The sequence below is a fragment of the Hipposideros armiger genome, unplaced genomic scaffold (assembly GCF_001890085.2).
Source record: "Hipposideros armiger isolate ML-2016 unplaced genomic scaffold, ASM189008v1 scaffold_108, whole genome shotgun sequence".
NCBI lineage: Eukaryota > Metazoa > Chordata > Mammalia > Chiroptera > Hipposideridae > Hipposideros > Hipposideros armiger.
Window position 1 is genome coordinate 3,084,733 of NW_017731458.1, and position 12,422 is coordinate 3,097,154.

Genomic DNA, 12,422 nt, shown 5'->3' on the forward strand with positions numbered 1-12,422 from the left:
ATATATATATATATATATATATATTTGCTGTTGAACAGTGTGCCTGTCACTCCAGCAGCAGCCTCATACCTCTCATGTTTACCGTGGTTTTTGGTTGCTCATGTTTACCGTGGTTTTTGGTTGCATCGTTTTTTCTTGTGCTTGATTTAATCTTGTGTTGTTTTATTCATCATGGCCCCTAAGTGTACAAAATGCATTGCTAATGTTGTCAGTGAGAGGCCATGTCAAGTGATTGACCTGGAAACGAAATTAAAAGTGATAAGGATTGTGAAGATGGAAAATCAGTGATGGTTATTGCTCACCAGTCAGGCATGTCCCATTCCACCATAGCTACGATCTTGAAGAAAAAGAGCAAAGTGATGGAAGCTATTAAAGGATCTGCTTCATTGAAGGCACCCAGACTAACAAAAGCTCTAGAAGGGCCCATATCAGACATGGAGAAACTTATAATGAGCTGGATTGAAAACCAGACACAGAAACATATCCCTCTAACCAGCATGACGATCAAAGCCAGAGCAAAAAGTTTGTTTGCGATGTTGAAAGAGAAGGACGGACCTGACTACAATGTTGAATTTACTGCTGGCTTTGGGTGGTTTAGATGATTACAGAGTCGTTATTCGTTACATAATGTGCAAGTCAGTGGTGAGTCTGCAAGTACTGATGTGAAGGGAGCTGAAGAATTTTTGGAAACTCGGGATAAGCTGATTGTGGAGGAAAATTATGTGCCAGCGCAAATCACAGTAGTAAACAGGAATGTGCATTATCTGCTCACAAGCAAATCTGTGATGAAAAAGCAACTAAGCAAACCACCATAGACATATTTCTGAAAAGCATGACACCTCCTCAAGAAGAGCCTCAGACAGGCCCTTTATCCTAAGAGATGACAGTTCTATTCGTGTCATTGCCCCTGGAGACCTTTCAGTGGGATAAGATATGGAGGTAGAAGACAGTAATATTAATGACCCTGACCCTGTGTGGGCATATTGGCCTATGGGCATAAGCTAATGTGTGCATGTGTGTCTTAGTTTTTAACCAGAAAAGTGTCTTAAAAATTAAAAATCTTAAAAATAAAAAAAGCTTATCAAGAACATAAAGAAAAATTTTTTTTGTTTAGTTGCACAATGTGTTTGTATTTTAAGCTAAGTGTTGTTACAAAAGAGTTGAAAAGTTTTTTTAAAAAACTTCAGTTTATAAAGTAAAAAGCAGTAAGCTAAGGTTAATTTATTATTGAAGAAAGAAAAAGTAATTTTTTTAAATAAATTTAGTGTAGTCTTAGTATACAGTGATGTCCTAGGCCTCCACATTGACTCAGCACTCACTCACTGACTCACCCAGAGCAATGTCCAGCCCTGCCAGCCCCATTTGTGGTAAGTGCCCTATACAAGTGTACCATTCTTTATCTTTTACACCGTATTTTTACTGTACATTTTCTATGTTTAGATATACAAATACTTACCGTTAGTTTCCTACAGTATTTAGTACAGAACATGCTGTACAGGTTTGTAGCCTAGGAGTAATAGGATATAATATATATATATATATATATATATACACACACACACACACACACACACACACACACACACACACACACCATCGTAGCCTAGGTGTGTAGGAGGCTGTACCATCTAGGTTTGTGTAAGTGCACTCGGTGATATTCCCACGATGACAAAATCACCTCATGATGCATTTCTCAGAAAGTATCTCCATCATTAAGCAGTGGATGACTGTACTGAAATCATAGCACTCACCCAAACTTAATGAGTTCTTGACTTCAGGCAGGGTAAGACATGTCTCTGTCCTGTTCTAGGTACAACAAAAGACATTACCTTTGCAAGAGTGCGTCTGCCACGTGTTGATGGAGCAAAACGGTCAGAATATAACAGTACAAAGCATAGGAAGCTTAAAATTTTAGTAAGGGTATAAATACATAAAAAGTTAAGTAAGAAAAGAATTGTTAGGGTTGTAGAGAATTGGATTTGAACTAACCATTTTACACTTTATAAAGTATCTTAAGCCACAGTTAATAGGTAGGTTGTCATCTTTTCCATTCGAGGGCGAGACCACCAACCCTCTTTTGTTTGGATTTAATGGACACTCCAATATGTCTGAATAGACCCTGAGACTGTTTGGTCCTTACACTCTTCCTGGCCTGGCTGTCATTTAAAACTACCTTTATTTTCTCTTCTATAATGCTGAGTATAGAGAAGTCACTTGGTTGTTTATTTCCGCTAACTTTTAAACAGTAAATGCTCTAATTTTGGCAATGTTTCATCTGAGGGCTGGCTTCTCACCTCTGTTACACTTTCTAGAAGCTTTTTTTTTTCATAAGCTTTTTCCAGCCTTAAGAATGGAAGTTAATCTTTATACCTGGTGCCTACTTTGAGGGCATTAGGGGCCGGATTCTCTGAACTCTCCTTAACGCTATACCTCAAGATATGTTGTCACAGAATTGATGCAGAGTGACCTACATAAAATTATCGTCTCTCCTCAACCACTCAGCTCAGATCATGTCAAAGTTTTTCTTTATCAGATTTTGCGAGGTAAGAGTTTCTTTATGAAGAAGAAGGTACTGTTGCTATATAAATAATGTGTTTTGCTTTGCTTTTCATTTGAACGTTTAACTAATCTGACCTTCCAAGGCTTTCTTCTCCCCTAAAGACTTTCTTTTGACCAAGGTATATTTAATAGTCTCTGTACTCAGTGTTAAATTAGAGGCTTTTAAGGGTGGCCACATGGTCCTTATTTTCAGTGATGGAATAGAAGGCCCTGTCTAATTCATTAGGCAGTTGAGTGAGTTAATCTACAGAGGTAAGTAAGCGAGATGGTTTGTCAGGCAGCGATGGTTTAGGAGATCACTAAATGGAAAAGTAACTGTGTTCCCTGTAGATGTCATCTTTCCTTCAAGCCAGCAGTAGGTGGGCCTGGTCAGAGTGTTGGCTGGCATACGTGGGTCCAACTCTAGAAAAACAAAATGATTCTTAAAGCCAAAGCATGGATGAGACTGATAGAAACAGCCAGCTAAATCTCCAGTCTGGTTCATTAAATAGCACTGACTTGATAGAGAAGCGATTTGGCAGACATCATTGGAGCTTTGGCCATTGGGTATGGGTGTATCCTTCAGAATTTTGCTGTTACGAATGGAGAATTGTTTAAAGCTGAAACAGCTTTCTGACATAGTAAAATATTAACCCTCCCTAAGGTTCATAGAATAGACATTCTTTAAAAGATTGAAAAGCAGCTGCCAAGAGGATTAAAACACATACACGTTAAAACCTTCCATAGATTGTTGATATTTAGCGGTTGGGTGGAAGGTGGAGAGAAGATACTGGGTATTAGATCTTTTTACACTTGTAAAAAATATGATTTGCTATATTTCATTCAAAACACAGCCTTGAAGCTGTGACCTTTATCTATTATAGCAGTGCTAAATTCCCCACCCCCAGCCTTTTAAGATGTCGAAAGTATTTTTAAAGTAATTACCCTCTTGATTCTCAGTGGTGGAGAATACTACCAATAAACCTGGGCAAGGTTCTGAATTTTGTCACATCAATGAATGTCTGTCCCAGGAGAAAGACTCCCTATTGACTAATGGGAACTATTTTGTTGGAGGAGGTTCAGAATCACAGGTTGAAAGTATCAACAGCAGAGCTCCAGTAGCTACACTTAGTAATTCAAGGATATTGGTATGGTCAGCCCAAACTCCGGTGCCTGAAAAGCTTATCTGTACTTAAACCTAAATAATCTTTTGAATTATAGACATTATCTCTAGGCTGTGTAAACCTTTGATGACACTATTTTACTGTAGCAAAATTATACTAAGTCAAGCTTTTAATAATGTTTATCATGCAGTTAATTAGGGGACAGTTTTAAACCCTGTAGTCTCTGTTTCTATGGTTTCCCCCAAATCATTGGTTGAGTAAAAAGGAATTAAAGATCTGCAATTAAATATGTTTGTTATTTCAGGTTTGAAATATCTCCATTCAGCTGGCATTTTACATCGAGACATAAAGCCAGGGAATCTCCTTGTGAACAGCAACTGTGTTCTAAAGGTAGCTTTTTGGTTTATTTAAATAGCTAAGAAAAAAAACAGAACGTCAAGACAGTTTTTTCATTTTCATTTTCATTCCTTTACCAAAAATTAAAGAACCCAGTTTTCTCTAGCAATATCACTAGTCATGGCCATAGTAACTAATTTGTAGTCTTGACTCGTGGTTTCTTCATGATGTTTCTCATACGTTTGGAAACACTGAAATTGGAATTACAGTGTGACTAGAAACAAGAGTAGAGAAGGCGATTTCTTTTCAGATTGTTCCATTATTGAAGGAAGTACATATCAGAGGAACTATTGAAAGACCAGTTAGCTTCTATTTATATGAGAATGAAGTATGGCTTTTAAGAGGAATATGTTTTTGCACAGTTAACATTTTTATATGCTGTTTGACTGAGGTAGCAAAGTAAGGAAGTAGAAACATTTGAAAGTTGAAAATACTAAGCCAGAAAGGGGTCAGATGTATTTCCACAATATATAGTAGCCACTCCTTAGTTATTCTTCTGAAGGGGAATTGCTTACAGCATATAGTTAATAGCTTCAAAATCTCAGGCCATCCATTTCAATTTTAGTTTTTCTTCAGTACCAACCCTCCACCCCATTGCCTTTTGTTAGAATGACTCACAAATAGCAAAATCCACATATGTGCATTTCCCCACCTCTAGTAGAGATATGTGTGAGCAGAACTTAATAGTGAGAGGTCCACCATATTTTTCCCCATCATAGAAATTAGATGTCATCTCTGTGTGACAAAATTAAAATTCCACTTACTTTATGAGTGGCTACAGTATTATATGGTATTTCAGTCTACAGTAAATAGAAAATCTTAACATTTTAACTGATATATTTGAAAAAGAAAACTTTCCACTTTAAAAGTAAACAGTAGGGGGGCCGGCCGAGTGGCTCAGTTAGTTAAGAGCTCGCTCAAGAGTTTGAGCTCTGAGCAACAGCGGTTCAAGTCCTGGCCCGAGCTGAGCAGCCACTGAGCTGCCAACAGGTAGCAGGATGGCTCAGCGGAAAAAAAAAAAAGTAAACAATAGAGGATGGGCAAAAACGGTGAAGGGTATTAAGAGGTACAAACTTTCAGTAATAAAATAAATCTTGGGGAGAGCATTTGAAATCCTGCTCCCCATCAGTCGTCATCACTTTGACTCAAATAAACTCATAAAAATTTTCCAAAAAGAAATCATGAGGACCTAATGTACAGCATAGGGAATATAGTCAATAATACCGTAATAACTTTGCATGGTGGCAGATGGTTCCTAGACTTATCATGGTGATCACTTCATAAGATACATAAATGTTGAATCAGTATGTGTATACCCAAAACTAATATAATATTGTATGTCAAGTATAATTTTAAAATTAATTAATAATTAGAAATAAACATAATCAGACTGGTTATTATTTAGCTTGTTGGTAATTAAACTAAACATTAAAACCAAATATATAAATGAATTTAATTTTTTAATTTAAATGCTTTCTTTAAACTGTGGACCAATTTTTTTTAAAAAGCTGGTATGTTATGCTGCTTTGAATAGTCTCCCTTCATATTGCCTTAAAGAATTTTAAGGCAATTTAATTTTAAATTTAATTTCCTGTTTTAACTGTAAAAGATTAAAAACCTATTTTACATAAATTGAAAACAACTAATATTGTAGTTCAGTCTTGTGTTTCCACAGAGAAACTAATTGCCCCCAAAATCCACTGAGGTAAATATTCTTTCTATAGGTCATTGAGTTCATTCCCCGGCTACCTTACCACTTTTTAAAATTATTATTATTAGTTTCAGGTGTACAAAACAATGTAATAGTTAGACGTTTACACCCCTCACAAAGTGATAACCCTCCTCCCCTAGTCTACTACCCCTCTGACATCATATATATCAGTTATAATTCCATTGACTCTATTCCCTATGTTGTACTCCACATCCTGTGACTATACCTTACCACTTTTTAAAGATAGCCGCAGCCTATCCCTATAACCTATTTTAATTTTTAAAAAAAAATGGAAACCTTATAGTCAGGAATTCTTTGTCCTACTGAGACCAAATCAGTTTTATGACAATTCAAGCCAATTTTTTCTTATTTCAGTTTCTGGTTGGAGAACTTCACAAAGCATTTTATGTAGAACTTGTCATGCTTGATGCCAGTAACTGCTTGAAGTCCATTTTCCAAATCATCTGTTATGGTATTGTAACCTCTGGCTACATGAGTAACTAAAGGAAAATGTCATTCATGAATAAACAACACACAGATCAGAACAAATTGGAATTTTTCTCTGCTCCTTTGACTTGTCTTAGTGGCCTACTTTTAAAAGCCAGAGTACAGTGCCAGGCTACAACACTAATTCTCAAATGTACAAATTAATTGAAAATAATTATGATAAGAGTCAACTATATGTGAATAGATATATACATATATATATATATATATAGTCATGGGACGTGGAGTATAGTGTGGGAGTGGAGTCAAGGGAATTGTAATAGATATGTATGATATTGTGGGGGAGAGTGGGGTGGCAGATTGGGGGAGGGGGTTGTCACCTCGAGGGTAAAAAGTATAACTATTGTACTGTGTTGTACAGCTGAAACTAATTCTAAGAAATGTGTATTTCACAATAAAAAATAATTAAAAAAAATAATTATGATAAGATATTTCTTTTACATTAGCATCCTTTCATATTGTGAATATATTTTGTTTCCTATTGTGCACAAAATGGATAATTTTGCTGGAAATCTCAGGGGTTTTTTGCTTTTTCTTTTAGTTATCTAATCATACAAGCTTTTTTGAGTTTAGCTTGTCTTCCATATAAATTGCCAAAAAATTACTCCAGCTCAGACTGATGTTTTTAACAAAGGACTTGCTTTATAACAGAAACATTTTTGGTGGTGGGTGGTATTTTTTATATGCACACACACACACGCGCGCACGTGCACACACATACACACCACACATGAAAAATACAGGAAAGTGGGTGTAAGTTCTTTTCTTTGGTTTTGTTTTGTTTTTAAAAGGTAGGCTAAAAATTCATGGCCAAGTAATAGGGTGTAAAATATGTGTTATTGAACTCTAGCCTTTGAGAGGATTTGAATATCTCCGCATATAATCATGAATTCATTTGATGTGGCCAGACATAGTAAACTGGGATTACTATGGACAGAGGATTGCCAAAAATGAGGGGTAAAACTTGTTTCCTTTAAAGCAGTGGTTTTCAAACATTTTTTAAAAGTCGCCAGGCCCTTTTTTTCCAATAAAATCTTATGCTGGGACTTCAACTTAGAAAACAGATAAAAAGTGTTATTTCGTCACTTAAAGTATTGACCCATAAAGTTAATCATTGAGAACACTGGAGCTTAGATGGCCATTACTTTCTTACCTTCAGTGCTCCCAGGGTTTTGGTTGCCCGGCATGAAGAAAATTTTAATTCCTGAAAATAAGCAAAAGTTGCTGTAGCTGTTTACTAACAGCTCACCTTGCAATCTCAGCATACTTTTCAGTTAAACAGAAATAGCAAAAAAAGGTTTATTCCTACATCTGCATATAAATTAACTAGTCTTTCTCATTTACTGTTGCGTCTCCAGGTTCTAGCATACTGTCTAAAACATACAAGTGCTCAATTAAATATTTATGGCATGAAGAAATGAATGAACCTAGTAGCACTTGTATTCTGCAGCGTGCTACATTTTGACATATTCACACATTTCAGTATGAGTTAGTATTTTAAATAGATAGGTGATACATGTGAAGTTTATGGAACTCGTGAAGTATCTCCTCAGAACTGAATTCAGCAGGACTCCGTTTGAAGCCCATAGCTTTAAAGAAATTTCATTATGTGTATTCCATAAAGATAGTAAACATAGCTTAAGAGGTCTTCAAGATAGACCTTTTTCTTTTTTTCTTATAATACCTTCCTCAATAAGCCAGCCTTGAATATATAGATAGCTTGGGTTTTAGAAACCTAGAAATATGCATTCAGCTGTTTTTGGTTTGGTTTGGTTTTTTTGGTGTAGTTGTCAATTGAAAACAGATTAAAAGTGAGAAGCATATTTTACAATACATCATTTTATATAGAAATATGGAAGTTTGAGACTTCTTCCCTCTCATCCAAATAAGATCAAATTACATACTGACACAAATACTGTCTACCTATATCATTGAAAACTTCAAAGTTCAGAGGTCTATTCAAGATTTTGGGTTTTTGTTGGTTTGTTTTGCTTTTCCATTTGTCTGCTTGACAATATGTTGATGATCTTTTCTATTTAGATTTGTGATTTTGGATTGGCCAGAGTGGAAGAATTAGATGAATCTCGTCATATGACTCAGGAAGTTGTTACTCAGTATTATCGGGCTCCGGAAATCCTGATGGGCAGCCGTCATTACAGCAATGCTATTGACATCTGGTCTGTCGGATGTATCTTTGCAGAACTACTAGGACGAAGAATACTGTTTCAGGCACAGAGTCCCATTCAGCAGGTATAATATCAACTTAGGCTTTATAAGCTTTCGATTCTATTACAGGAAAAGCCGTCTTGCACACATGTCTTGGGCTTATTCATTGTACTATCTAAACTACTTTTAGCAAATTCAGATTCACTTAAAATTCAGAAATTTATGAAGTTGAAGACTGCAGAGAGATTCATTTCATAACTTAGCGTCTTAGAGGGTGTGTCGACTATTACAGGCACTGATACATAGCAGCAGGCTCTGCTGTAACAGTTTGCACAGGTATAATCTTCAGTTGTTAGAGAACCTGTGTTCTTTCTAATTGAATGGGTCTGACTTGAAAATGTATTTGGTGACGTAAGGTACTTACGCTTTGTGCTTAGAGTATAAATTTTGAGTGTTGGTTTCCTTCAGTCTGAACGTTAGAAATATTTCTAACGTTTATTATTAGGCTAAAATTTTTAAATATGGCAGAGAACACCAGAAGCTGATTAAATTGTAGCTTTGGGAAACCATTCGTGATATTTTCATTGTCTGCCTTTACAGCTCATTTACTACTACACATATTTTCTTAGGATAATTTCTAAGTATTTTTTATTCATAAGTGTTAACAATATTATTTGCCTGAGAATAACGTAACAATGATGAGCTCAGGCTGTAAAATCAAATTGGTGGGTTCACATCCTAGCTCTGCCACTTACGGTCTGTTAAATCTCGGGCAAGTTAAACTGTTCTGAGGATTGTTGTGCAGATTAAATAAAGTAGTAAAACTGAAAACGAGGCCTGACACACAGTGAGCACTCAGCAAATGCTAACAGTTATGATGGAGGTACAGGTGTGCCAGGATGCTGGGGGGCACAGCAGTGAAGGCAAAGTTAGCTCCTGCCTTCGTGAAACTTTCGCATGACACAGAAAATAAACAAGTATGCAACTACATATCCCAAGTAATGATAACTTCTATGAAGAAAAATTAAACCAAGTTAGGGACAGAGAGTAATGATGGAGCAGAGCAGTGCTAAAGAATTCTCTGAGGGGATAACACTGGAACAGTGACCCCAAGTGAAATGAGGGAGCAAGATACTGGGAAAGTGTGTTCCGGGAAAAGGGACAACCAGAATAATAAAGCCCCTGAGGCAGGAACAGTGTGGCATGTTGGAGGGATGGCATGGTCAGAAGGAGCATGGAGGAGACAAGGTCCAAGAGAAGGAGTCTGACCGTGGCCACCTGATAAGGACTTTGGATTTTATTCTCTCCAAAGTGTGAAGGGAAGCTATCTGAAGGTTTTGAGCAAGGAAGTGTTAAGATTGGATTGATCACATTTTCAAAGATCAACCTGACTACTGGGTATCTTTGTATTCTTTGTAATTTGGACACTTGACCAAAAATGGAATCATTTTTTTCATGCTCTTTCTACAAAGAATTGCTAACTGATACATTAGAAACTGTATATGCTGTGATCAACATTTAAATTTATTTCTCTGCTACATATTCAAAGTCTAATTTTTTAAAGTTTACATCTTAAAAATTGATCCTAGTGATAAAAATCATTATATATAACCTAATGCTGGGTACTGTTGACAATATCCACTGCACTGTTCAATTTATTTAGAAAGGAGAGTTTAACAGACTTAATCTATAAGACTGCCATATCTGGACATAAGCTGCCATACAGAAAAGCTTAAGTAAAATTTAAGGGGTTGTTCAAATCCTATATTATTACACAAGGGTCTTAGGTTGCTGCTGAAAAGAATATATAAAGGAAAGTGTGAAGCAACGGGAATGGCATTCAGGTATCTCATATTCTAGAGAAATATATAGGTCTTGAGTTTGCCAGTCTAAAGTAGCCACTGGAGGAAAACTCAAATCTATCATCAGTATATTTTGGGGTGAGACGTCAAGATCTAGAATGGAAAAACAGTCTAACTTGTAAATGGAATTAGTTATTTTTCTGAACCATTTTCTTCGTATCTTTGAGAAATAAATACCCTAGGTACTATAGTACCAGCAAACTTCATAAAAATGCTTCTCATCCTTAGAGGTGTGACTCATTGTAAACAACTTTGTGAATTTTTTCCATTTGTTTTCATGAGCCAGTCATTTCCTTCTGCCTTAAGTGTATTTATTAGAGGTCCAAAAGTATCACCAGCACACTATTCCCAAAAAGCTTAGAGATTTTTACTTCTGTGGAAAATGAACTACTTAGATATCTCCGTTATCCTGGAGAGCAGTCATACTGATGGTTACGCCACGGTTTAGATTAAGTGCAGAAAATAATCCTTTATATTTGGCATCCCCAGCACCAGAAAAAAGAAGTATTCTCTAGGTAAGAAATTTCCATTCTGGAGGAATTTGAATGAAATGTTATTGCTAATTAGGTTATGAGGTTAGAACAGTTGTAGCATGACAGAAAATTAAGGTAGTTTGGTACTTACAAAGACTTGTTTGTGAAAAGACCTTTTTTATTGGTCTCTTTTATTGTGCCCAGCTAACTAAATGGGGCCTTAGGCACTGTCATTGTTAGATTCTAAGTCCCACAATTTGCTGCCAGTGTAAGAAATTTCTAGTTTAACTAGAATGTAAAGGGTGTATAACTGGCCCAAACGCTGATGGCTTAGCTTTAATTTCAGCTATGAATTCTCTGAGTATTTACTAAATCGCAGCTGCCTGATTTGTGGATTAGCTCCTTGATGAGCTTGATTCCGTGTGAAGAACCAGAGCCTGTTCATTAACTGAAAACAATAGTCATTGGCCATTAGCGAAAGAGCAGTTCACCTCAGCAAGGACCATAGATGCTATGGTATCAAGACCCAGAGCAGGTGGTTACAGACTCCTAAGTTACTATAGCCTTAGAATGCCAAGCTTGCCAAAACATATTTTCTATATTTCTATCATGGGTTCCTAATAAACATTTTTCTGGGTTGTTGTTTTTTAATACTCCAAAAAGTGCACATAGGGGTTCATATCAGTTAATCTGGAATTCACCTTAAAGTTTATTTCCCCCAAATTTGGTCCTCATCTGTAATGAAAAGTTGTTTTCATAAGTTTATTATCCATCTGTACTTCATGTTTCCTTGTAGTTGGATTTGATTACGGATCTCTTGGGCACACCATCACTGGAAGCAATGAGGACGGCTTGTGAGGGCGCTAAGGCACACATACTCAGGGGTCCTCATAAACAGGTAAAGGAGGGCGTCTGTACTCGGTAACCATCTGTTGGGGCACGATTTCCCTTCCAGCAGAATAATGAAGTGAGAATTCTTAAACAAAAACATTACTTGTAAGTTTTATTTATTTTGTATGTCATGGCCATACGCAAGAAGATGTTAACTATTTGTCAAATCAAAATTTGGTAATTCCCAATACTATAGGAGAAAGTAGAATATTTTTGTAACACCATTTTACTAATAAATGACCCCTGACATTTTGTCTCCTGGTTTTTTTATGTGTCTGGGAAAAGTAACTGGGGGTAGAGTTTTAACCTCAATGCCATAACTATATATGTATCGAACTGTCCTTTCCAAACACTGAGCCAAAATGCCTGGTATCTTTTATTTCAGCAAAGAATGTGAAGCTGTTTCTGTTGCACCGTTGCTACTAACACAGAATCAAATGCGAATGTTGTTAGAAAAGAAGTGTGAAGAGATAGATTGCCAGATTTGCACTGATCAGTATTACTTGCAACCAGCCAAGTCATTGCTAAGAAAGACAAGATGGTTTTTGTATCTCCACCCTGTTGATTTAGCAATATTTTTTAGAAGCACTTTCCTAATCTCCTTTGGACAAAACAGCTTAATGATGTGAAGAGTGAGTAAGAGGAATACTTTTCCGAGGAACAAACTGAAACAGGAAGACTCAGCAACTCATTTTCCTGGGCTTTGCCTTGGTTTCTTTTAAATTGGGATTTAGATGATCTGATTGATCATTAG

At 36.3% G+C, this 12,422-nt stretch overlaps 1 protein-coding gene across 1 annotated transcript in view; it reads left to right on the forward strand.

Moving 5' to 3' along the window:
- The window catches only part of NLK (nemo like kinase), a 193,648-nt gene that overhangs the window by 162,832 nt on the left and 18,394 nt on the right, over positions 1-12,422 (forward strand). The window contains exons 4-7 of the mRNA XM_019647056.1: positions 2,437-2,543; positions 3,967-4,052; positions 8,317-8,526; positions 11,574-11,675. Coding sequence (XP_019502601.1) covers positions 2,437-2,543; positions 3,967-4,052; positions 8,317-8,526; positions 11,574-11,675 — 505 coding nt within the window. The remainder of the gene's footprint in view (positions 1-2,436; positions 2,544-3,966; positions 4,053-8,316; positions 8,527-11,573; positions 11,676-12,422) is intronic.